The sequence below is a fragment of the Piliocolobus tephrosceles genome, chromosome 1 (assembly GCF_002776525.5).
Source record: "Piliocolobus tephrosceles isolate RC106 chromosome 1, ASM277652v3, whole genome shotgun sequence".
In the NCBI taxonomy this organism is placed as follows: Eukaryota; Metazoa; Chordata; class Mammalia; order Primates; family Cercopithecidae; genus Piliocolobus; species Piliocolobus tephrosceles.
Genome location: NC_045434.1, coordinates 90,825,832 through 90,849,598, shown reverse-complemented (window position 1 = coordinate 90,849,598; position 23,767 = coordinate 90,825,832). Strand labels below are relative to the sequence as shown.

The following is a 23,767-nucleotide window of genomic DNA, read 5'->3' as shown; positions in this document are numbered from 1 at the left end:
AGGTAAATGTGGGTGACGTGTTGGTGGTGGTAGACATGATGATATAAAGACTGGAGTATCAGAGTCGATGTTTTAACTCCAGCCTGGGTTAGACCTCAGATGAGTACTCAACATATGATTGGAGAAACACACTTGTCATGTTTTGGTCAGGGCTCTTTAAAGGTGAATAAGTTGGATGTGCTTTTCATTTTGTATTTTGTACTATATCTTTAAAAAATCCAAGTCCGGAGAGGGTGAGGACAGAGATGCGTAGGATGGAGACCCTCACACTTTGTGGGGACATTGGCATCGGGGATCTTCTGAGGCCGAGGGCCTTTTCTTTCTCCTCAAACTGGGGATAACCTTAAGGCCAAGACTGTGTCTCTCCACTGCACTCCCTCTGCAGGCTCGAGGGTGGCGCTGTCTTCTTCTTCATCCCAGGGTCTCCCTGAGGTTTGCTGTGTCCTGTCTTCACACTGGGGCTTCCCTGACAGCAAGGGCTTCCTCCAACACCAGAGGAAATCTAGGAATACTCAGGCCGCAAATTGAGGACCCTGTGATGGACAAAAATAGTAGCATGCATTACCAAAGGGCAGAATTGTCATTTTCCTTCGCCTGTGTGGCCAGGATGGCAGGCATTTCGTAAAAGGCAAGGGGAGTCATGCTTCCAGCATCTGGAATCATCACACTAGCGCTGTGTGTGTGTGTGTGTGTGTGTGTGTGTGTGTGTGCGTGGCGTATGGTGTGAGAGGGTGCAGTGTGTGAACCTCATGTAGGTGAGGCTCTGGGGGGTAACGGGAAAGAGGTGCTCCCTCTTCGAGGAGGACATGGTGGGGGCAGAGAAGCAAGTGTGGGCTGAGTAAACCCATGCAAAGTCTGATTAGGGCTTAAAGTGTGTTTGCCATCTGGGCCTGACTCAGCCTCTGGTGTCAAAGGTTCAGGCGAGGTTGCTTTGTGAACAGGGTGGAGTAGTCCAGGTCCACTTGTGGAAACTCTATAAATGGAAGCCTGGACTTCAGTGTTGGCTTGCCTCCTGGTTTTGGGAAGTGCTGCTCAGTCCTGCCTCCTCCCACTCGCCTTCCCACACCTGGACACCTGCAGCCAGCCGTCTTTCATGAAGGCCTCTTCTGTCCCAGAGTAGGTCTGAGCTGGGATTTTCTTTGAGCAGCAAACCAATCCAGCTGCACCCGGGAACCCCACAGATCGCCCTGCTTGGTACCTCCTTTTGCTCCTCAGTCCACTCTGTTCTGTTCTGGCCTCTGTGTCCCCACTCAGGCTGTCCTCATCAAGGTCACCAGCCACTCTGCATTTCTTGACCAGTTAGTATTGGTTGACTCCATTGATTATGCTTCCTTTCTTGGACTCCTGTCTTCTCTTGTCTTTCCAGTCTCCACCCTCCTAGTTTCTCCTCCTTCACTGACTGCTCCTTGTCAGCAGGCTGTACAGGCTCCTTCTCCACTGTCCAACCTTGAGATCTTGTGGTGTCCCCGGCTCGGTGGGGCCCTCTCTTCTCCTTGGATGATCGCAGCCACTCACATATCTTTAAATACTTTCTATGTGATAACAGCTCTCAAATATGTACATTTTTGGCCCAGTTATCTCTGAGTTTCAGACATATATCCACGTATTTCCTAGTCCTCACCTCTCTGCATCCACCTAGTGGCCTAAGCCGTAAACGTGGGAGTCTTTCTGCCTTCTTTCTCCTCCTTTACCCCACACATCGAGTCCCCCTGCTACTCCTGTTAGTTATTCCTCCAGAACACTTAGCGTCACCCTCTTGTCTTTGTTTCTACTGCTGCCATCTGCCATCTCTAGCCATAACTCCAGTAGCAGGTCCTTCCTCTCCCTCTTTCATGCTTCCTCCATCATCCAGTCCTTTATCCATTTTGCAGATGGAATAATCTTTTGAAGCTTTGAATCAAATAAAAAACCTCTGCTGAAATGCCTTCAGGGTCTTCCTGATGCATTTTGAATAAAATCTGAACAGTATATATATGTTGTCTGAAGTCTGATGGGATACATGCTCAGGCGGGTGTGTGTTTATGCCTGTGAACAAACCTAAACAGACGCAGGTGCATATTCATCTTGACCACGATGTGCCCACCCCAAGACAGCCCTATTGTTTAGGGTCTGGAACCCATCAGTGTCTGGCATCATGCTTGGCATTAGGTGCTCAGCAGGAGCTCAGTGAATGAATAAATGAGCTTTTGGTGTACTCTAAGTGTAAACTCCACAAAAACAGCACTTTCGGTCTGTTTACTGCTACATCTCCAGCACCTAAAGGAAAGCCTGGCATACAGTAGCTACTCAATAAAGATTTGTTGAATGAAAAAATAAATAAATGAATGAGAACACAATGAGTAATCTATAAATAGGCTTGGCCATTCTGGCTATTTAGAAATCAAAGGTAATGGGTTCAGTGACACTTTTGCCAGTCAATTCACATTCAAGGAAAGGTTCCCTCAGACTTCTCTCACCTCCAGTGCCCTGCCATCGCCACCATCGTGTAACCCATCATCTCTGTTGCCCTCACCTCAGATCGGCCTTTCCATGCTACCCGAGCTAAAGAGCATCCATCTTCCCCAGACACTCCTCATCACTTTGTTTTATTTTCTTCACTTTCTTATTTATGCATTTGCTGAGTTGCTTTTTTCTGTCTTCCTCCTCATGTGAGCTCTGGGAGGCAGGGATTCTGTGTATCTGGTTCGCTGCTGTCACTCCAGGGCTTGGCACATAGGAGATTCTGTGTCAGATACTCTCTCACATAGGAGAAATTTGTTTCAAGGAAACAACAGAAGTGGTAGAGTCTAGATTTGAATTCCAGAAGTCTGATTCTTGATCCTATGTCCTGAACCATTATTCGTGTTGCTCCCACCCTATAAGTAGTGTAACTCTGTCTTGCACATACAGCCTTCCCCTGACTCTGTTAGATGCTGCATCTCTGTCTTCTCCACACGGAGCACTGTCTTCTCCACACGGAGCATTGACTGGGCCCCAGTGTGTACCGCCATCTCCAACTCAGGCCACACTGGGTGTGATTAGCAGAAGGCCAAGTGCCTCTATGGCCAGCAGGCGGTGCTGTTGGGAAGAGAAGAGAAAAGGGGTCCCCAGTGGCTTCTAAAGGAGGGAGGACTGGTTATGAGGCTGGTTGGGGAATCGGGTGATGAGGGAGGTTGAGTTGAGAAGGCCCTGCCAGCTGACCCTGTCTTTTCTTTCAACCATGAATGCCAGTGGTGCCCCCCACAATACCACAATCACCACCATCACCCCTGACCCACAACTTCAGAACACCAAGCTCCCTGCTGAGCTGGCCCTACAGGGCGAGTGGCCAGAGTCTCACATGCTTGTCAGTTGAGACAGGGTCTCAAGGATGTAACCCAAATAATACATTCATTTAGTGTAAAGGTTATTCCCTTACGCATTATCCCCTGGATAGGCGACTGTAGGGGATGCCTCTCACTCCCTACCCAAGTTATTGATGAACTCCTAAGCCATAGATTCAGTTTTAGAGATAAGTATAATAGTCCTTAAAGTGTGATATTAAACATGACAGAGAGTGTGTCATCAGAGGTATTTCCCCTGGGTGAAAGCTTGTATTTTTAAGCCAAGAGTATGGGCATTGGAATCAGATGAGCTGGGTTTCAGCTCTGGCATTGATACTTACTGGCCGGATAATCTTGGTCAAGCTGTTAAACCTTTTGAGTCCTCAGATCATTTATCATTCATTCACTCACTTATTCCCATGTACCAGGATCTGATGCCAAACCACTGTGCCTTAGAAGCAGAGAAGTGGATGGGAAGAGGTTCCAGTATTTGAGCAATCCCTGGGTGACCTGCCTGGCTGGACCCTCCCACCCCCGTGCCTGCTCTCCATGTTATCACTCGGTGTGGGCACTTCCTGATTCTCAGTGGCATTCAGCATTTTGCACACTCTCTCCTTCCTGACTTTTCTGTTAAATCATTGACTGCTTCTTAATCTTTTGTTAAGGGCTCTCCCTCTTCTCAACCTTTAGCTGTTGAATTTTCTCAGGGCATGGTCTTAAGTTCCCTTCTTTTCTTAATCTATATTCTGTCACTGGACGATCTATCCACCGCATAGCTAGCATGCTACCCCTATGATGATGGCTCCCAAGTGTAGATCTCCATTCCTGACTTTTTCCTGAGCTCCTGACTCATAGATGTAAGTGCTTACTTTGTATCTCTGCTTGGTTGTTCTATATGCATCTCAAAATGGACAGGTTCAAAACTGAGCCCCTGGTCTTCTTACCTGCACTGCACCCAAACCTGTTCCTCCTTTAGTCTTTCCCAGCTGCTTCTGGAAATGGTGGCTGCTGCTGCACAGAGATCATTCCAGAGACTTGGCTATAGCGATGGTGTCCCCAGTGGCTCCCGCTTCACTTCTTGCTTGCTTCCTCTAATCTATTCTCCACACTTTAACTAGAGTAATATTTACAATCTGCAAATTGAATCTTGTCACTCTTCTGCTTAAAAATCTTTACCACTTCACTCTTAGGGCAAAAGTCAAAACCTGTCATGTGGTCTCAGAGGCTTGCGGGGTCTGCTCCTGCCCACACACCTCCTCTCCCTATCTTTGTGTCTGAGACAAAAATCAGTCTTTTCCTATATCAGAACCATCCTTTGTTTTCACTATAATTTTTTTCTTCTTGTCACCTGGACAACTCCTGCTCTCTCTCCAGTTTCAGATTAAATTTTATTTTCTCATGGAAGATTTTCCTGATCTCTAGGCTAAATTAGGTTCTCCAGTTCATTATTTTATATAACCTAGAACTTTCTTTTGTTGAATGTAACAAAATTTAGAATCATGTATTTATTTTTGTGCGTTTCTTATACTGATTGCCTCTTTTACTAGATCATATGCTCTGAGTGCAGGGACTGTGTTTGCTTGTTTACCTTTGCATACCCAATACCCAGTATACAGCTTGGCATGTAATAGGGGCTCAACAATACTTGCCGAATAATAGATTAATAAAATGAAGTTTGCCTTGATATTAGACTGAGCTTTGCTGAATGGGAATAGATTTTGAATGCTAGCATCAGCTTTGGAGGGTAATGTGAAGAGATCTAAACTAGGCTATCTCAATTGTTATCTCTGAGATCTTGTGTAGGTTAATTTCTTTGAGCCTTAGTTTCTTGTGTATAAAATAGTCATATTAATATGACCTCCTTCTTTTGCTTGTTATAAGGGTTATAATAGCAGCTAATATACATAAAGTGCTTAGAAAATATCTACCATATAGTATTCACCATTATTGCCATTTTTAATATTATTATTTCCACTCTCTTCCTGGTGCAGGAATCACTCTGCAACATATTTGGCAGATAGTTTTGCCATCCTAGTGATGGGGAACACTCTTCTTGAAATCTCTAGCTACTTTTAATGAAATCCAAACTATCTACTATAGAATTGGCTTCACTAGCATGTAAATCTATGTTAATAGTAACTATCTGCTAATAGTAATAATCATATTAACCCTTCACATTTTACGAATTACTAAATACTTCCACAAATACCTCATTTGATCCTGAGGACAGCCATCTAGGATGGGTGGGTGATCATCAGTGCAATTTTACAGACGCAGAAGCTGAGGCTGGAGATTTGCCAAAGATCGTGCAACCTTTAAGTAACCCAGGACTTCATTATAAAAAATCTCCAGAGGGAGCTGATTGTTCACTGATGTTGCATAAAACTATTCATGGGGAGCAGAAAGAAAAAATTTGAACTTTTTTCTTTATGTATTTTTATCTTGTCTTTTAAAATTGTCTGTATTTTGTGTTTGTTTTTTACTTACGTGATGTGAGAATGACAGTACATATCTATTGCTTCTAAATAATATATATGTATTATATGATGAACCTCAATAAAACTTTCAAATCTTTATTAAAATATGCATTCAGAAAAGTGCATATATTGTAAATGTCCAGCTGAATGAATTTTCACAAACTGAACACAACCAGGTAAGCAACCCCCAGACAAAAAAATAGAATGTTACCAGCAACACAGAAGCCTTCCTTCGTCTCCCATCCAATGACCACGCTACTACAACCAACACACACACAACCACATTCTTACTGTCTACAACAGAGATTTATTTGGCCAGGTTTTGTGCTGTACATAAATGATATAAATGAAACTATGCAGAGTGTTTTATGTTGAACCCTATGATAAAAGATATAAATGGAACTATGCAGAGTGTTTTATGTTGAACCCTATGAACAGTTTTTGACCTCCATAAATGGCAATTTCATATGTTTCATCCTAATGCTTTTTTAGGTGTCTTTTTGTTTGGCCACTTACTTTATGTTTGTGAGATTCATCCATATTGCTGTGTGTAGCTGTAGATCATTTGTACACATTGCTGTATGGAATTCCACTGTGTGACTATACCACTGTTTTTTATTCATTGATGTGTATTTGTATCTTTCTGATACTTGGATATTATGAATAACACTGGAATAATTTTTTTTTGAAAGAAGTAAGCCTTTATTTCTTTGTTTTGAAAATAAACCTGGCTGAGTTGGTTGCCTTTTGGTGATTACTCAAATAGGCCAAATCTCATATTCTCGTCCAACTCCTCCAACCCTTCCTTGGCTTCAGCCTTGGCTGGAGCTGCAGCAGGAGCAGCAGTAGTGGCAGTGGCCCCAGGGGCAGCAGCCACAAAGGCAGATGGATCAGCCAAGAAGGCCTTGACCTTTTCAGCAAGTAGGAAGGTGCAATCAGTCTCCACAGACAAAGCCAGGACTTGCTTGTACCCATTGATGGTAGAATGAGGTACTGATGCAACAGCTGGGTAACCAATCTGCAGGCAAACATTGGCAACATTGCGGACACCCTCCAGGAGGCGAGAATGCAGTTTCCTATGGGATATCAAGCACTTCAGGGTTGTAGATACTGCTACTGTTGAACAGCTGCTGGATAATCAGCCCAAGGGGGAAGGGAGAGATGTTCAGCATGTTCAGCAGTGTGGCTTCGCTGGCTCCCACTTTGTCACGAGTCTTGATCAGCTGCACATCACTCAGGATTTCAGTGGTGTCACTCGTGATTTTAGTGGTAATGCTTAAAGCTTGGAGAAAGGAGGTCTTCTTGGGCTCCAGACCGGTGTTCTGGCCTGGGACAGTGACTTCACATGGGGCAATGGCACCAGCATGGGTGGCAGCTGGCACCTTACTGGCCTGCAGCATGTCCCTGATCTCAGTGAGGTCCTCCTTGGTGAACACGAAGCCCACATTTCCCTGGATATGAGGCAACAGTTTTTCCAGAGCTGGGTTGTTTTCCAGGTGCTCTTGGATGGCCTTGCACATCATGGTGTTCTTGCCCATTGGCACCAGGGCCTTCCCTCAGAGGGACATGTGGATCTGCTGCATCTACTTGGAGCCCACATTGCTGCTCCTACAATGAAACATTTCAGATAATCATCGAAAAATTGGATGATCTGAAGGAAGTAGTTGGACTTCCAGGTTGCCCTATCTTCCCTGGGCTGCATGGCAGTGTGTCAGGGGTTGCCACGAAGGGTTTAAAGGTGATGTCACTTTCACAAGGATGCCTGGTGAGAGCTAGAATGAACATTCTAATATTTGACTTTTGGTGACTGTATGCAGGGCAGATGCCTAGGAGAGGAATTGCTCAGTCATGGGCTGTGTATACATTCTGCTTTAGTAATGACTGTCAAAGAGTTTTCCATAGTGGTTGCACCAATTTGCACTCCCATAACTTCACCCACACTGTGATTCTGTCTTTTTACTTTTATCCCCTCCAGTCAGTATGTTGTGGTATCTCTTTCAAGTTTTCATTTGCATTTCTTTGATGAATAATGAGAGGTTGAACACCATTTTTATATGTTTATTGTGAAGCTGAAATATTTTTATTACCAGGGTGTGCAACATAAAAACTTTCAGGACTTGGGAAGAGGAGGATACTTTCTCTAATTGCTTAGACTAGTTTCTTCTTAGACCATTGTGAGGAAAGGAAGTTCCATCTTCTGGTGCTGGGACAGAAAAGGGGAGCATATGAAAGGGAGGTGAGGACCTCCACTTTTCGTCTTTGCCAGAATCTGCTCTGGGTTTGACAAGAAGCGTGTTCTGTACCCAACAGCCGGTTTTCTCCTGCCCTGCTGTGATGTTCCCCAACCTTGGGGCAGACGTCCCTCCAGTGACCGGCTGACTAAGGCTATTTTACTGCATTCAGAGAGAAGCAAAATCTTGTGGTAACCCATAAGCAATTCAAGTGCAAGAGTAGGTGATAATTATTGATGAAAAAAATTGCATCCACACTTCCTATAATCTCAGCTACTTATTTGGCCTCTGCTTGCATATTTCATGGAGAGTGGGATCACTACTTCATGAGTGGCTCATTTCATTTGCTAGGTCATTTTATTCCTGATATGAGCAGAATCTGCTTTTCTGTGCCCAGAACTCACTGATCCATGCTATTCTCCTTGGGATCACAAATAATAAATCCACGGCCTCTCTCTTTGACATTTGAAAGGCCTGAAGACAGCCACTGTGTGTCCCTAAGTCATCTCTAGACGAAACGCCCCCTTCCTTCAGCCACAGCTCATGTGACAAGGTGCCCAGAGACCTCGCCTTTTTGCTCATGTTCATTTGGATGAACTAAAGGTTGGCCCGTGTCTACCTTCAAATGCAGTGTCTGAGTTTGAGGCTCCAGATGCAGTCTGATCTGCAGAACTCCCTGTACCTGCTGTTCTCTTTGCACTAATGCTCATACCTGATCCCACATGGATGGCCCCTTCTTATTGTTCATGTTGCTACTCGGACATCCCCATCTCAGATCGGCCTTTCCACGCTACCCAAGCTAAAGAGCATCCCTCTTCCCGGACACTCCTCATCACTTTGTTTCATTTTCTTCATTTTCACTTTCTTATTTATGCCTTTTGCTGAGTTGCTTTTTGTCTGTCTTCCTCCTCATGTGAACTCTGGGAGGCAGGGATTCTGTGTATCTGGTTCGCTGCTGTCGCTCCAGGGCTTGGCACATAGGAGATTCTGTGTCACATACTCTCACACAGGAGAAATTTGCTTTAAGGAAACAATAGAAGTGGTGGAGTTTAGATTTGAATTCCAGAAGTCTGATTCTTAATCCTATGTCCTGAACCATTATTCGTGTTGCTCCCACCCTATAAGTAGTGTAACTCTGTCTTGCACATATAGCCTTCTCCTGACTCTGTTAGATGCTGCATCTCTGTCTTCTCCACACGGAGCACTGTCTTCTCCACACGGAGCATTGACTGGGCCCCAGTGTGTGCGGCCATCTCCAACTCAGGCCAGACTGGGTGTGATTAGCAGAAAGCCAAGTGCCTCTATGGCCAGCAGGTGGTGCTGTTGGGAAGAGAAGAGAAAAGGGGTCCCCAGTGGCTTCTAAACGAGGAAGGACTGGTTTTGAGACTGGCTGGGGAACCGGGTGATGAGGGAGGTTGAGTTGAGAAGGCCCTGCCAGCTAGCCACCTCTTTTCTTTCAACCATTTTCAGATGTGAGGCAGGTGTCTGTGGGAGAGGAGAGCAGGAGTGGACAAGTCCAGGTCTGCTGTGCGTGGGGTTATTGACAGGAGCAGGAATGGTGGTGGTGGCCCTCATGATACCACTTCTCCTGGTCAAGACCTGCCAGTTCATGCTTAAACAGGCCTAGGCTGGGGACCTGCTCATTGATCTAGTATTTGATCACCCCTCACCAGCCCCTGCTGCCCCCACTCCTGCTCATGGAGAATGTGGCTATGGAGGGGGCAGGCAGTGGGAACTAGGCCTCCTGGGTTTACAGTTTTCCAGAAAAATCCCTTGGGCTATAAGTTTCTCCAGCATGGAGGGCCTCATCTACTTTCTCTCTGTGCTCCCCTACCTGGAAGAAGGCATCATGTCTTATACACACAGGTACTCAGGGCAACCAACCGTCCCAGTTTGTCAGGGACTGAGGGAGTTCTCGGGATTCAGAACTTTCGATGCTAAAATTGGGACAATTCCAGGCAAATCAAGATGAACTGGTTACCCTATCAATGAAAGGGATTGTCCAGGTGGTCTGGAGGCCAGCACCCTCCTCTGTCTCTGCTCAGGGGGCATGCTGGTGGCCGGCCGTGAGGGTGTCTCAGACCTCAGTGTGATGGGTCCTGTGAAGTCAGGCAAGAACACAGCCAGCCCCAGGAGCTGTCATCTGGGCTCTCATGCCAACAGGAGATGTGTGTCATTCACATATAGGCAGCTGGTAGAGGACTGCAGAACCCCGGGGCCACTGCAGCGCAGAGCCGAAGCTGCAGTACTTAGGAGCTAGGCTGAAACCATGGAGGGCTTCCTGGAGGTCAGGTTGAAATCCCTGGTTTGGCTGAGGCAAACAGGGGAGAGCCCTGGGTGGGAGAGAGGGAGGTGCAGGCAGAAAGGAATCTGTGAGGGGTTGTCAGGCGGAAGAACAGGCGGATCACTTTGGTACAGAAGAGAAAGGGTGTCTGGATGGTAAAGAAAAGAGTTGTAAAAGGGAGCAAACACACTAAACCCAGCTGGGAAGAACGAGATTAGAAAGCAGTGAGTAATCACTGCAGGGTGCTACTCAGGGCTGAAGCATTTGTGGGTCCAAAAACATTAAGAAAACCCTAAGTCTGGGCGAGCCACTTCCCATCACTTACCTGTCTTCCTCCTTTCCTTTAGTTTCAAGCCATGATCACACATTCTGCTGGTCCCCAGAAGTCTGGGCCCCCTGAAGAGCCTCCCAGGAGTGTTCTGGAAGCCAGGGGAACTTCCTGTCTCCTGAGCTTGCGGTCAGGTCTTCTGAATCTCCCTTCGTGGGAGGCTCCCTGCCCCTGGGTCCCATTTCCACATATAAGTTAGAGTTAGAGGAGTCACAGTATTTGATGGGTTGGGAGGAGCTGGTTGTCACCCACTGGCTTGCAGACCTCTAGTTCATGGGACACAATGCATCCAAAGGCAGCTCCTGTTGCCGTCCAGTAGATCTCATTATAAGAACATTCTTAAACTGAGCCCAATTTCATGATTTCTGCCCATGGGTCCTAACTTTGTTCTTTGGCACTTCACAAAAATCTCACTCCTCCCTCATAAAAGCACTTAAAATATTTGAGTTCAGCTGTCCCACTCCCTCGGGTGTTTTCTTTTGTAGACTAAATATTTTTCAACACTTCCTGATGTGAAAGTCGTTCAGGCCACTGCTCTGCTTGCCTGCCTCCTGGCGCTGTCGCAGATTTCCAGAGCCTGACTTGGAATAGCAGTTTCTCCAGGAATATCTTGAATGACTGAGTGAATCCGCAGCTCCTCCTATGAATTCCTGTCAGTTTGTATTTTTTCCTCTTGGCATGTGGGGCTCACAGATCCACTATTGTCTCATGTTGAGTTAACTGTTAACTAGAACCCCTAACATCTCCTTATTAAGACCCTTCCCTACTTCCTGAAAGGCTCAGCACAGAAGTGGCAGCTGGAGAAGTCTGAATGCTGTGTCCTAGCTGTCCCTGTGGCCTCTGTGGCCGTGGACCTGGTCTGTGTCTTTAGAGACCAGGCTGCAGCAGCAGTGGCCCAGGCAGTGGGTGGGGCAGACCTCTGTGAGCACGAGGAGGTGTGGAGGTCCCTATGACAGAACTAGATGAAAGCCAGCTGGTTGCTTGGCGTCTGCTCACCTATCTGCAATCTGCAGACTTGTCCCCTTCCTAACCGTAGAGGCTTCCCCCACCCCGTAATCAGCAGATTTCTCCTCTCTCTGATAAGTCTGGACTCTCCCTGTTCATTAGCCCCGTGCTTCCTCTTAATGCCTGGGTGTCTGATCTTGGACTCCAATCTGTGCACGCCTTTGATGCTGGAGAACAAAGATGTTTCTTGGACTTGAGCCAAGCCGGAAAAGTGTTTTTGAACAGAAACTTCACTGATAGGAAGGCCTCTCTGCTGCATCTCCGAAGAATGGAGCTCTGGGAGCTGCTAGCCCTAGGGAACAGCTGATTTATTCCAAAATTGGAAAATGGATAAGAAAACCTATTTCAACTAGGCAAGGAGCCAAGAGAACTGTGATTCAGGCATCTGGAGATGTTCAGGGACTTGAGACACCCAGGAGATTTTCAGAAAGGTACCCTTGGTGCATGTGGCCTGCAGAAGAGACAGCTCGTAGCTCTGCACAGGGATACTGACTGCCTGCTTCACCACTGTCTCTCCAGCACCCGGCACAGTGACTGAAACCTGGTAGGTGATCAGGAAACATGATTTAGGTGGATAAATGAATGAATGAGAAGACAGTTTTTGGAAATCTTCTCTGTATGCCATAGCACTTTCATTACAAAAATAAGAGCTCCTTTCTGGAGTTAGAGGGACTTGGGTGAGCATCCTGACTTCACCACTTACCGGCTTTATGACAAGTTCCTAAGCAATGGGCAGCATAGGAACTCCCCCAGGCTGCTGTTAGAATCTCCATAGAGAATGTGCATGGAGCTCAGGGCCTGGTCCATGTCACCCACAGACTCAGTGACCCTCAGTTTAGCCAAACAACTGAGACATAGAGTTCCACACACCCTACAGGGACGGGCTGTCCTGGCCCTCCACCTCCTCCTCATGAGGCTTGAGGAGGGAGGGGGACCGGTAGAATGGGTAAGAAGCTACATCCCCCCCAGGAAGATGGTCCTTGGCATAGCTTCCTTTGGGCTCAGGTCAGAGCTCGGGCCACTGCCAAGGGAGCAGCCTGTGACTATTTCATGTCAGTGCAGTGCCCTCTCGACCCATTCACAAACCCCAGTGGCCACTGCCTGTGTTTCCTCCATGGGTAGGGGACAGTAGACCAGTTACCCAGGCCCTAGGCCTACCTGAAACCTGGTCAGATGGCAGGGCAGACAGTTTTGGTCTTTGAGTCTGCATTCATCTCAGAGGCATACTTCGCTCTCTCCTTTGACACAGATGCTATGTTTGTAGGTGTCGTGAATTGATTTGGGATCCCTCTTCCACACATCTCCCCTCCTTTCCATTTCAGCCCTTTCCTTTGGAAAGCAAGGATCAGAGAAGAAAGATGCTATAGTAGAAAGAACCTGGACCTGAGGTTTTGAGTGTGGGCAGGTCCTAGCCCCTTGCTGGATTTTCTCATGTGTGACGTGTACAAGTAGGTGAACCTAGGATATATTGTAGGTGGGGTGGTCTCTGTGACCTGCAGGAGGCCTCTTCTGGAATTGCTGTTTTAGGTACCGGTGAGGTCTGTATTTTATTCCTGTTTCAGATTACTCCCCTCCCCTGCCAAAGGAGGAGACAGTTATCACAAGGACAGTGAGGGGTTTGATGGCGGAGAAAAGAGAACACACGTCAAGTCAGATATCAGCTTTAGGATCAGCTTTATTATGTATTTTACCTTCACCAGGGAGAAGAAGGCAAGGAAGCTGGAGAACAGACCAGCCTGCATCACACAGACACAATTCACATCTCTAAAGAGTGTACATGGTGAGAACTAAGGGCCCACATTAGACCAGCTGTGAAGCACAGAGATTGACAAGGGCACCAAACATCCATCTCATCTTTCCCTTCTGGTTGTTTGGATTCAGTTATTTACATACTTTGGCTCATTTTAAAAAAGCACAACCAACATTTCAATGTTCAATAATTTCCTGTTCTTTTTAATGTACAGGGACAAAATCAACCAATTTTTGATTTTTGAAACACTGCAAGTCGCTTTGTCTCAGCACCTGTGGTGGTGGTGGTGGTGATGGTGGTGGCGGTGGTGGTGGTGGTGGTGGTGGTGGTGGTGATAAGTGGAAAGTCCATCAAAATTCAGTTTGTTTTGTGGCTCATTTGATAGCCTGAAACTCTGAAAGATGAATGAAGTAATCCTTGGCTGTTACACCTCCAGAGCTGGGTGAATTTTTGCACCAAGGAAGCTGTGCTAGGCCTCTGTGGTCTTCCCTGATAGTCACACCATTCTTGCATTTGAGACCTTCCATCAGACTGCTGAGAACAGTGCTTATTCACAGAGGATGATGAAATACAGAAAGAACCATCTTCAGAGACACAGACCAAGTCCTGGAATGCTAAGGAAGCCAGGAGGCAAGAAGGTACATTGCACACAGAGGTACCCACAGAGGAAGGTCACCAGAGCACGGGCTGGGGTCAGGGTTTCATCTGCTGGCCATCTTCTTGACCCCAGAAGACACATGAGCAGCTACTTCCCCTTGCCAGGGGATGAGCACTTCTCCTGGACTTTCTGTGGGCAAACCTCCACACATTTTGTCTGGAATAGCTCCTGGCATGGCTCTGCACACTGAGGTGGACATTGATCTTGGCATGGAGGTAGGCATGGATCTTGGCCTTGCTGTGGGCATTTTTCTTGACTTAATTCCTGGCACTGAGAAAGACATACCTCCTGGGCCTGAACTAGACACTTATCTTGGCAGGGGTGCTGGCACATGGGGAGGCACACCTCCTCGGCCTTTCCCTGGCACTGCTCCTGGGTCTTTTGGAGGCATGGAGGGGGCACACATGGCTGCTTGCACTGCTGCTCACTGAAGGACATCCTAGGGTGATTTGCAGAGCCTGAAAAAAACACAAGATTTGAAATTATCTGCATTCAAAATATCAGCATGGGAACTGGGGAATAAAGGGTTGAGAAAGAAGAATGAGGAGTGGATGGAAGAACTAATGGAGTGGAATGAGGAGTGGAAGTAAGAACTAATTTTTTGGCTGCTTTTTTATCTCTTTCTCTTTTCTATCCTGGCCGCAGCTCCCTGTGGCATCTGTCTCCAAGGTGGGAATACTCTCATGGCCTCTGTCTAGACATCCATAGCTCAAAACCCCAGTCCTGCCACAGGTTTTTTTTTTTTTTTTTTTCCCTTCTTTTCTAGTCTACAAATCCTTTCGAAAATCAGGTGCAAGAGACTAGATAGACAAAGTCTAGTCTGGATAGAATATACAGGATAGTTTGTGAGGCCCAAGAAATGGGAAACCACTTAAAAAATCCGAAAGTACAGCCCAGAGGAGGAACAGAACAGTGGCTGCCTAAAGACAGAGCAACAGGAAGAGAGGGCACAGATGCCCCACTTACCTGATCTTCAACAAGACTCAACAAAGGCTGTGGACTGTGAAGCCCAGCAAGGTGGGACTTTTATATGGTGCTTAGTCCAGCCTCCCGCGGGACTGACTGGCCACACGGGCTGCGGTACTAATTGTGGAGTCACCATAACAAGCTTCCTCTGAAATCGCCGATGGTTTGAGTCACTGCTTGGGATGCCTGTTAATCAGACTACATTTTGGCCTGTGGGTCCTCATCAGACCTCAGCAGGGAGGGCCTTCCCTCAGATCTCTCTCATCAAAGGCAGCAGGAAAAGAATGTTCATAAAGTGTTATCTCAGTCTATTCAACCAGGATTCCTTGTCTGCCCAAACTGGTACAGGATGTGGTGAGAGATAAGATCCACCTTGCTCATCTCATCTTCACCAATGGGAAGACTTTATGCCTAAGGCCTGGGGCCTCTCTGGGTCAAGGGCTTACATGGCCTGTTGCAGACACTTCTTTATCAAGCCTAGAAAGTCACTCTTCAGATGCAAAGACGAAGGCTTGCCCTGTGGTTCCAAGCGAACAAAAGGCTTTCAGCCTGCTGAAGAGAGTGATTTTCCTGCATGGTGGTCTTGAAGGAAAGTGGGATTCATTTGTTACTCTTGGGTTGTGAAGTGGAGTGAAGGGGAAAAGAGAGGAAGAGAAGGCAGACAATCTTCATCTTCTCAACTTTGATTTATGACACCCTTCTGAAAGTGGAGTTACTCACAGAATTTTCATAGTGACCAGGAGAACAGGCTGGAACGAAGTTAACTTGTCTCTTTGCCTACTGGAAAACGTTTTCTTAGAACTCAGGTCAATAGAAGTCAGGGGATGAAAGGAAAAGTTTCAAAGCAAACACACCCAGTTTCCTCTACCTCTACTTTCTAGTTTGGGCTGTTAGTTTTTACCTGGTGTGTTCTCCCTGTGCCTGTGGAAATCCTAAGCATTCTGCAAAACTTTACTCATGTCTACCACCCTCTGAGAGCCTTTCCTGATTACTCTAAACCAGAAATGAATCCACCTCTCTATGAATTCCCACGGTATCTATTGTTCTTATTATTCATATGACATTTACTATTGAAATTAGGATTTTCCAGGTATTTATATATAGATCTTATTTTTTCCTGGGTTATAAGTTCCTAGAGGATAGGTACTATGCCATAGGTATAGTAAGTGGAAGATGATGGAAGACAAATGATTATTGATGGGGTAAATGTATTAATGAAGGAATGAAGAAGGTGGATGTGGGAGAGCTGGGAGTAGAGGAAAATCTCATTTAATTGAAAATGGGAAAAGATTTACTTTGAAAGAAGCCCCCAGTTCTATAAAGTGGTGGTTCTGTGTTTGTTTGCTGAAGTTCATATTTATGAAGTTGAATTTTAAATATAATGATGTTCCCTTCCTTTCTCCTTAATTTGAAGTTATGTTCAATCTCTTAACTTGAAGGGGTAGGTTTACGTCATTTCCTAAGAAAAATATTTGGCTAAAATCAGAAATCTCTCAAATGTTTGTATAGATTTTGGATGCTTGATACCTGAAAAGTTTTTAAAAGGTAAGCTGGGGAGACCAGGAGACATTTTTGACCTTTGAGACTGGTTCTCAGAGGTTAATGTGACATCCCCATGAGCCCCATTGGTGTCCTGGCAGGAGACAGAGACCTGGGTGTGGAAGGACTTGGAATACCCAGCTGTATATCTGAAGAGACAAAGTCATTTGGGGCATCTGGGAGAGTAGGTGTAGGGTGGGAAAACTCATCCTTCTTTTTCTCCCCTTTTTTCATCTCCTCCTTTCAATTCTCTTCTTCTTTGCATTTTTCATCTTTTGTTAGAATGCTGTTGAAGAGACAAAGCAACTCTCCTGTGTCCTAGAAAACAAGGAATTTTCCATCACTGAGTTCAATAATATGTTCTTTCAGTCACTCATGGCCCCATGTGATGTCAATGCCTTTCCCTTCCAAAATGACTCAGTTTCATGGAACATATGGCCAGAGGTAAGCCGCTATGCTCCAGAAGAAGGCACCTTCCTTGGTTTTGGGTGGAAGGTCATGGAAGGCTCCTGGGGGAGGAGGTGTCTGTGCTTTGTCTTATTGGACAGTAGGAATTGCCCAGGCAAGGAGGGTGGACAAGAGCATTCCAGGTGGCCTCTAGGAAGGAATCCTTGTTGGGAGGCTGTTGAAGTACAGAGATACAAGTGAGACGAAAGGAGAGGTGGAGGCCAACTTAGGAAAGGAATGAGCAAGAGACTCTGGGAAGAGACACTCTTAGCTGGGATTTCTGGAAGTTTCTTGTGACAGGATGCATGAGATGACCTTGCTCATGTCATGTACATGTCTGTGACTTTGGTTAAGCCCAAGGACAAGGAGACTAAATAGAAATGTGCAGAGCAAGAGACTAGAGCATGTTCTCATGGAGGGGAGGTGAGCCCAGTTAGGTAGAGCCCAGAGTTTGACTCCTCTCACTGGATGCCCTGCCTGCCATCGAGTTGATTCATGACAGTGGAACAATCTTGAAATTGATCCAAAAGTCCTTCTGTTGTAGGCAGAATAATGGCCTCCTAAATATGTTCGCCACCTAATTGCTAGAATTTAGGTTACTTGGCAAGAGAGACTGAAAGTAGTGAATAAAATCAAACTTGCTATTCAGACGACTTTAAAATAGGGAGATTATCCTTGATTATCCAGGTGTGGCCAACATAAGCATAAGGCTCTTAAAAGCAAGAAGAGACTGTCAGAGTGATGTGATTTGAGAAAGGCTTAACCGTCCATTGCTGATTTTGAATATGGAAGGAGTCCACGAGCCAGAAATGAGGGCAGTCTCTACAGTCTGGAAACAGATTCTGCAGTACAGAAATGAGGGCAGTCTCTACAGTCTGGAAACAGATTCTGCAGTACCTCTGGGAAGAGGTGCATCTTCGCGGACACTCTGATTTCAGTCCGGAGAGACTTGTGTCAGTCTCTGAGCTCCAGAACTGTCCTAGTGTTCACTTTTGTTGTTTGAAGCCACTAAACTTGTGGAAACTTGTCACAGAAGCAGTAGAAACCTAACAACCTTCCCAGTGCTGGAGGCTTTTGGGAGCTCTTGAAGAAGGAAGCCTCAGATGAAGAATAAAATCTCATTTGCCATTCCCTCATTTAAATATATTCCTACTTGTCATGTCAGCATCCTCAATCAAAGGCTAGCTTTTGATAAAGAGGCACTGAGCTGGGCGCAGTGGCTCACCCATATAATCCCAGCACTTTGGGAGGCTGAGGCGAGTGGGTCATTTGAGGTCAGGAATTTAAGACCAGCCTGGCCAACATGGTGAAACTCCATCTCTACTAAAAATACAAAATTAGCCGGGCATGGTGGCGAGCGCCTATAATGAGGTGCCTATAATCCCAGCTAATGGGGAGGCTGAGGCAGAAGAATTGCTTGAACCCAGAAGGTGGAGGTTGCAGGGAGCTGAGATTGTGCCATTGCACTCCAGCCTGGGCAAAAAGAGTGAGACTCTATCTCAAAAAACAAAACAAAACATCAACAACAAAAGAGCCACTGAGATATATGGAGAAAGAACTCAGGATCCCATTCATCTGGGGTTGACTATCACATAGAGTGTATGCAATATTGGATAAGTGATTTAACCTCTCATAATCTCAATTTCCTCTTGTTGAGAAAGGAAGATACTATTTCACAGATTTCTTGTGATGAATAAATTAGAGAATGTATGCTCCAAAACTTAGGGCCATCAAGCTACTTATGAATATTAGTGCAATCTGAATCAGTTCAGGACTCACCTCCTCCATGAAGCCTTCCTTGATTCCCCTGGTTCTTCTTGTTCTATGTCCTTTGCTCTGTCCCTCCAATATTTGATTTTTGACTTGATTTTTTTTTTTTTTTTTTTTTTTGAGACAGAGTCTTGGTCTGTTGGCCAGGCTGGTGTGCAGTGGCACGTGATCTCAGGGCACTGCAACCTCCACCTCCCAGGTTTAAGCAATTCTCCTGCCTTAGCCTCCTGAGTAGCTGGGACTACAGGCACGTGCCACTACACCCAGGTAATTTTTGTGTTTTTAGTGGAGATGGCGTTTCACCATGTTGTTCAGGCTGGTGTCGATCTCTTGACCTCATGATTCACCCCCTCGGCCTCCCAAAGTGCTGGGAGTACAGGCGTGAGACACCACACATTTTTCTTTAATACAGGTTCAAATTCTGCCATGCATTTATCTCTCCACGTGTGTGTCATAGAACATCTAATACATGCCCAAAGCCAAACTGCTGATCTTGCCTCAAAAACTCCTCCTACCACAGTCTTCCTCAGCTCTGTAAGTGGCCTGGCCTCATCGTCTTTAAAACAGGAAAGTTAGACTTTCAGTCCATCCCATCTCTGACATTCTGTACTACTATAAATGTGATCATGAATGATCAGCTTGGGTAACTATGTAACTTTGTAGTGTGTGGACACGTGTGTGGGCACTTTTCCTTGGTCAGGTGGTAATATACCCACGGGAAGACCCAGTCTTCTGTCTTCTGCGTGTGGCAGTGGCTCACCCAGTGACTGACTGACCTTAGGTGACCTGTCTTTTCCTGGGTGTGAGAGTATTTGGGGTCTGAGTCCTCAAAAATCAATCTTGGTGGCCCAGTATCTGGGGTTGTGGATTAGAAAGCTTTGGAACAATTGTCTCACCCCAAATCTTAAGATAAGGTGACTAAGCTGTTTCTGTGATCATCCCCAGCCCTCCAGCAAGATTGGAGTTAATCTGATTTAATGACATCTGAGATTTAAGGTTTTAGACTTCTGGAGCTGTCATTATTGGGAGCCAGGGCATAATTAGACAGGATCAGCAGAAGAGTCTCAGGTGTGTGCAAGGCAGTTTTTTTTTTTCTCCCATTCCCATCAAACAACTATCTCCTCTGTTCAGATCTTAAAAGTCCTTAGACTCCTCTGATCCATTCATCTGCATGTTACAAGGCAATGTCTCTGATAGAGCTGAATGGTGCAGAATGTGGTTTCCCGCAGAGCGGGTGCCACTGGGCAGCTTGCGAATTCTTTGGGGGAAGTCTACCACCCCTCTCCTTTCCTTTCTTCCTGTGTCACCCACACAGGGGGTCTGAATCTGAGGTGCGAATTCAGGAAAGAGCTGTAAATCTCAAGCCCTCAGGGCCAGACAGGACTTGAGAGGCCACTCAATTCTACCTCCTTGTTTTAGCCCCAGCATGTGCTTTAAAAAGGAGACACAGAACTATTTATTGACTGCGTTTTTTAGATGAGGAAATTGAGGCACAAAAGTGTCAAGGGCCTTGTTCAAGGTTATATAGTCAGGTCATGTCTGGTCTGGGCAATGGTCCGCATAAAAACATTTAGCAGACCAGTGTATTGAGGATTCCTTATAAGCTTTTGGAAGACAACAAAGACGCAGACCAGCCAGGGGCTGTTCCCAGTTTGGGATCAGAGGAAATACTCATATGTACATGCTGTCATCTATAGGGTGTCGGGGGACTCCAGGTGGAAGACCACCAACACAGACGGTGGGGAGGAAGGATGTTCCCCAGTTACTTACATTTGTTGTACATCTTCAACATTTTCCCTTTTGAGTTTGAGTTCTGGTGCACCTTGGCCTAAATCAGGATTAGAAATCCTGGATGCCTTCTACAACCAACACCCTGTGACTTTGGTTGTTCCTCTCTCTGGACTTTCGCTTCCTCATGTAGACACTGAGGATGTTTTAAATGCCACGTTCAGTTTTGATATTCGGCAATACAAGCATCTCCTTCTGGCTCCTATTGTGGGCCCAACCTGGGACTGGCGGGGTGGCCCCTAACTCTACTTGCCTTCAAAGATATTTGTCATCCTTTTGTGGAGATCCCTGTTTCTCCCTGAAATGTACTGCTTCACACAGCAGATAGCAGGAAGCTTTTGCTGCAGTAGGTGATGGGTTGTGACTCCAAGTGTGTACATAGGTACTAAAGTACTGTTGACATCTTGGCTTCCTAAGTGCAGTTGCCCACACTAGGGGCTTGACATCAGTTATCTCACTTCATTGCCCCACCCTTGCCCCTTGGTGAGACTTTTCGTCTCATTCCTCAGGTGAAGACCTCGGGCTCCCTTCTCCCACTGAGGTGAAGCATCTTGCCCGGCTCCACAGCTGGCTGGTGCAGTGCTTGCTTGGAGCCCATGTCGGTGGGATGCCAAGCCCTTTCCCTTTCCTTGCTGCTGTGCGAGGTGAGGGACCCACATGGAGGTAGCCTGCATCTTCCTGGCAAAGCAGGAGGAGGGTTGGCAGGATCTACATCTTGCGCCTGAAGGAGAAAGTGGCCAAAGGCAGGACTGCGACAAGGGCCAGGGCTGCCTTTCAGCCCCAGGCCACTCATGCTGAGTCCCCTTCCTCTCTCCTCACTGTCCCGTTCTGGGGATGACTCCATGCCACGAGGTTAAGGAGCACAGTGGACAGGGGATCAGTCCAGAGCAATCCCCTCTTGTTTGGGAAAGTGGCTCTGCAGCCTCTGAGCATCCACTCATTGGTTATTACTGCATGTCTGCGATGTGTGCCCGGCTGCCCCTTCTCAAAGGGCAGGCTGGTTGGACAGTCAGGTTACAAACACGCGGCCAGAATGTGGAGTGATAAGGAGACAAAAGCATGGAAGCTCTGAGACCACAGAGGGGCATCTAGCCAGCTTGGGGGTGGGACATGGGGAAGATTCTTGGAGCAGGTGACCCCTGAGTTGACTTAAAGGGTGAGGATTTGCCCAGGTGGATCATTCAGAGGAAGATTCAGTGGAGGCAGAGAAAAACGATAGAGAAGGGAGTATAAAGTCACAAAGGCCAGAGACTCTGCGCTGTGTGCCAGGAAATGCCAGCGGTTACTTGTTACTGGATTGTAAAGTTCTAGAAGGAGATGGAGAAATGGCCCTATGGCTAGAGAAGGAGGCAGGGGCTAGATCCTAAAGGTTTTTACATGACAGAATGTTATTTGAACTGCCCTCTAGGCAAAGGGGAGACTCAAGGGTTTTAAGCAAGGACATCATGTGTAAATTTGATTTTAGCAAGACTGCCTTGGCTGGTTTCCACTGGAGTAAGGACTGAAGGAAGGTTAACTTTGAAAGCCAGTTAGGAGGGTTGAAAGGTGTAGGTGAGAGATGATGAGCGCATTTCTGGGAAAAAGCTATGACTCCTTAGTCTGAGAAGACTTTCCTTTGAGCCTGGGAGGGGGCGTATAGCTCTCGAGATGAGACATGAGGTTTCCTGCACTTGGAAGACAGGTACAGCTGAAAATATCCTGGTATGCATTTTACGATCAGTTTGTATCTTAGAATCTTTACGTGTTTGGCAAATGGCTTAGTGTTTTTACTGATCTCTTTGCTAGGCATCAACACCTATGACATGGAAGCAGTTATGACTTATCACTAATAAAGCCTTCTAGAATGTGCCTGTGCTCGTGTGCTAAGCTGCAATCTTTGGTCATGTGGGAACAGGACAGGAAAAATAGGACGTTTGGTAACTGGTTACTTCCTCCCCTCTCCGCAGTTGCCATTCATGCGTGGAGGTGGGGGATGCAGGAAAATGGTCTCTAAGGTTCCTTCCAGCTTCAAAGTCAGACACCCCTAGGTTCTGTGCCCAGCCCTCACAGTGCCAGCCCACCTCACAGCCAGTTGCCTGATTTGGGAGGGCTTAGAAGCCCTTTTAGAAAGCTAGCTGTACTCTGCCTGATTCTCAAGAAAGCACAATGCAAAGGGGTCTGTGGTGGAGGCTCCTTTTGTGACCATCTTAATGGATCCTCAGAACTGCTTTGTCATGAAGGGAGAGGTCTCAGTCCTGCCCGTCTTGTTATCTGGGAGTCATCGAGCCTGGTGCTGCACAGATGCCTGTGATGTCACTCTTCAGGCGTTGCTTATTTATACAGCCCTCTACTGTTTGGGGCAGAACCCTGGTGACTGCCGCTGGGGCTGGGAGTAATTATGGCATTCTGCAGGGAGGTGGCACTCTCATCATGTCCCAGCCATCTCCCCAGAATTGCCTTTGATCCTGCTTTTTGTTGGGAAAGTAGCCATTAAGAGATGTCTATCTCCGTTGGGTGCTGTGGCTCAAGCCTGCAATCCTAGCACTTTGGGAGGCTGAGGCAGGTGGATCACGAGGTCAGGAGATCGATACCATCCTGGCTAACACGGTGAAACCCTATTTCTATTAAAAATACAAAAAATTAGACAGGCATGGTGGCGGGTACCTGTAGTCCCAGCTACTCGGGAGGCTGAGGCAGGAGAATGGTGTGAACCTGGGAGGTGGAGCTTGCAGTGAGCTGAGGTCGCGCCGCTGCACTCCAGCTTGGGCGACAGAGCAAGACTCTGTCTCAAAAAAAAAAAAATGAGATGTCTATCTTTCGTTCCATTTACATGGGAGAAATGAGACCTAAATTGGCAACGAATGGTTTCATGTTCCCAGAGCTGGCCTCCTTTCAGGCTGTGCCCAGAGTTCGCAGAACCACCTAGGAGGGCACAGCCACCTGACCCGTTCTCCCAGGCCTGGGACTGAGATCCTGCCCTTGGAGGGAAGGCATCCATGGCGAGGTGCCTTCAATGTGATGCATACTCCCTAAAACGTTCTTCCTTCCCTGTTTTTGTACATTGAGTAAAATAAAGGACTTTGGGGGTCTCTGAAGTAGTCATGATTATTTCATAAATTGTTGATTATTTCATGATTATTTCTTTTTTAATCCATTATAAAACAAAAACATGTGAAAATCCAGATGAAAATAGAAATAAACTACTAGTTACCCATAACCCCACTGTCTTATTTTTTTTTTTTT

General features: G+C 46.4%; 1 protein-coding gene and 1 pseudogene across 1 annotated transcript; both read right to left on the bottom strand.

The window, feature by feature from the left end:
• Positions 1-6,533: 6,533 nt before the first annotated feature.
• Positions 6,534-7,481, bottom strand: LOC111543936 (annotated as a pseudogene).
• Positions 7,482-13,284: 5,803 nt separating this feature from the next.
• On the bottom strand, positions 13,285-15,037 carry PRR9 (proline rich 9). Its single transcript, XM_023213769.2, has 2 exons — positions 15,002-15,037; positions 13,285-14,493 (listed from the first exon to the last, which is right to left on the bottom strand). The coding sequence occupies exon 2, from the start codon at positions 14,471-14,473 to the stop codon at positions 14,123-14,125; it is 351 nt and encodes a 116-aa protein (XP_023069537.1). The 5' UTR covers positions 14,474-14,493; positions 15,002-15,037; the 3' UTR covers positions 13,285-14,122.
• Between the last annotated feature and the right edge of the window lie 8,730 nt (positions 15,038-23,767).

What these genes read in the sequence shown, in the direction of transcription:
- PRR9 (XM_023213769.2), bottom strand. Translation starts at nt 14,473, where the DNA reads ATGTCCTTCAGTGAGCAGCAGTGCAAGCAGCCATGTGTGCCCCCTCCA.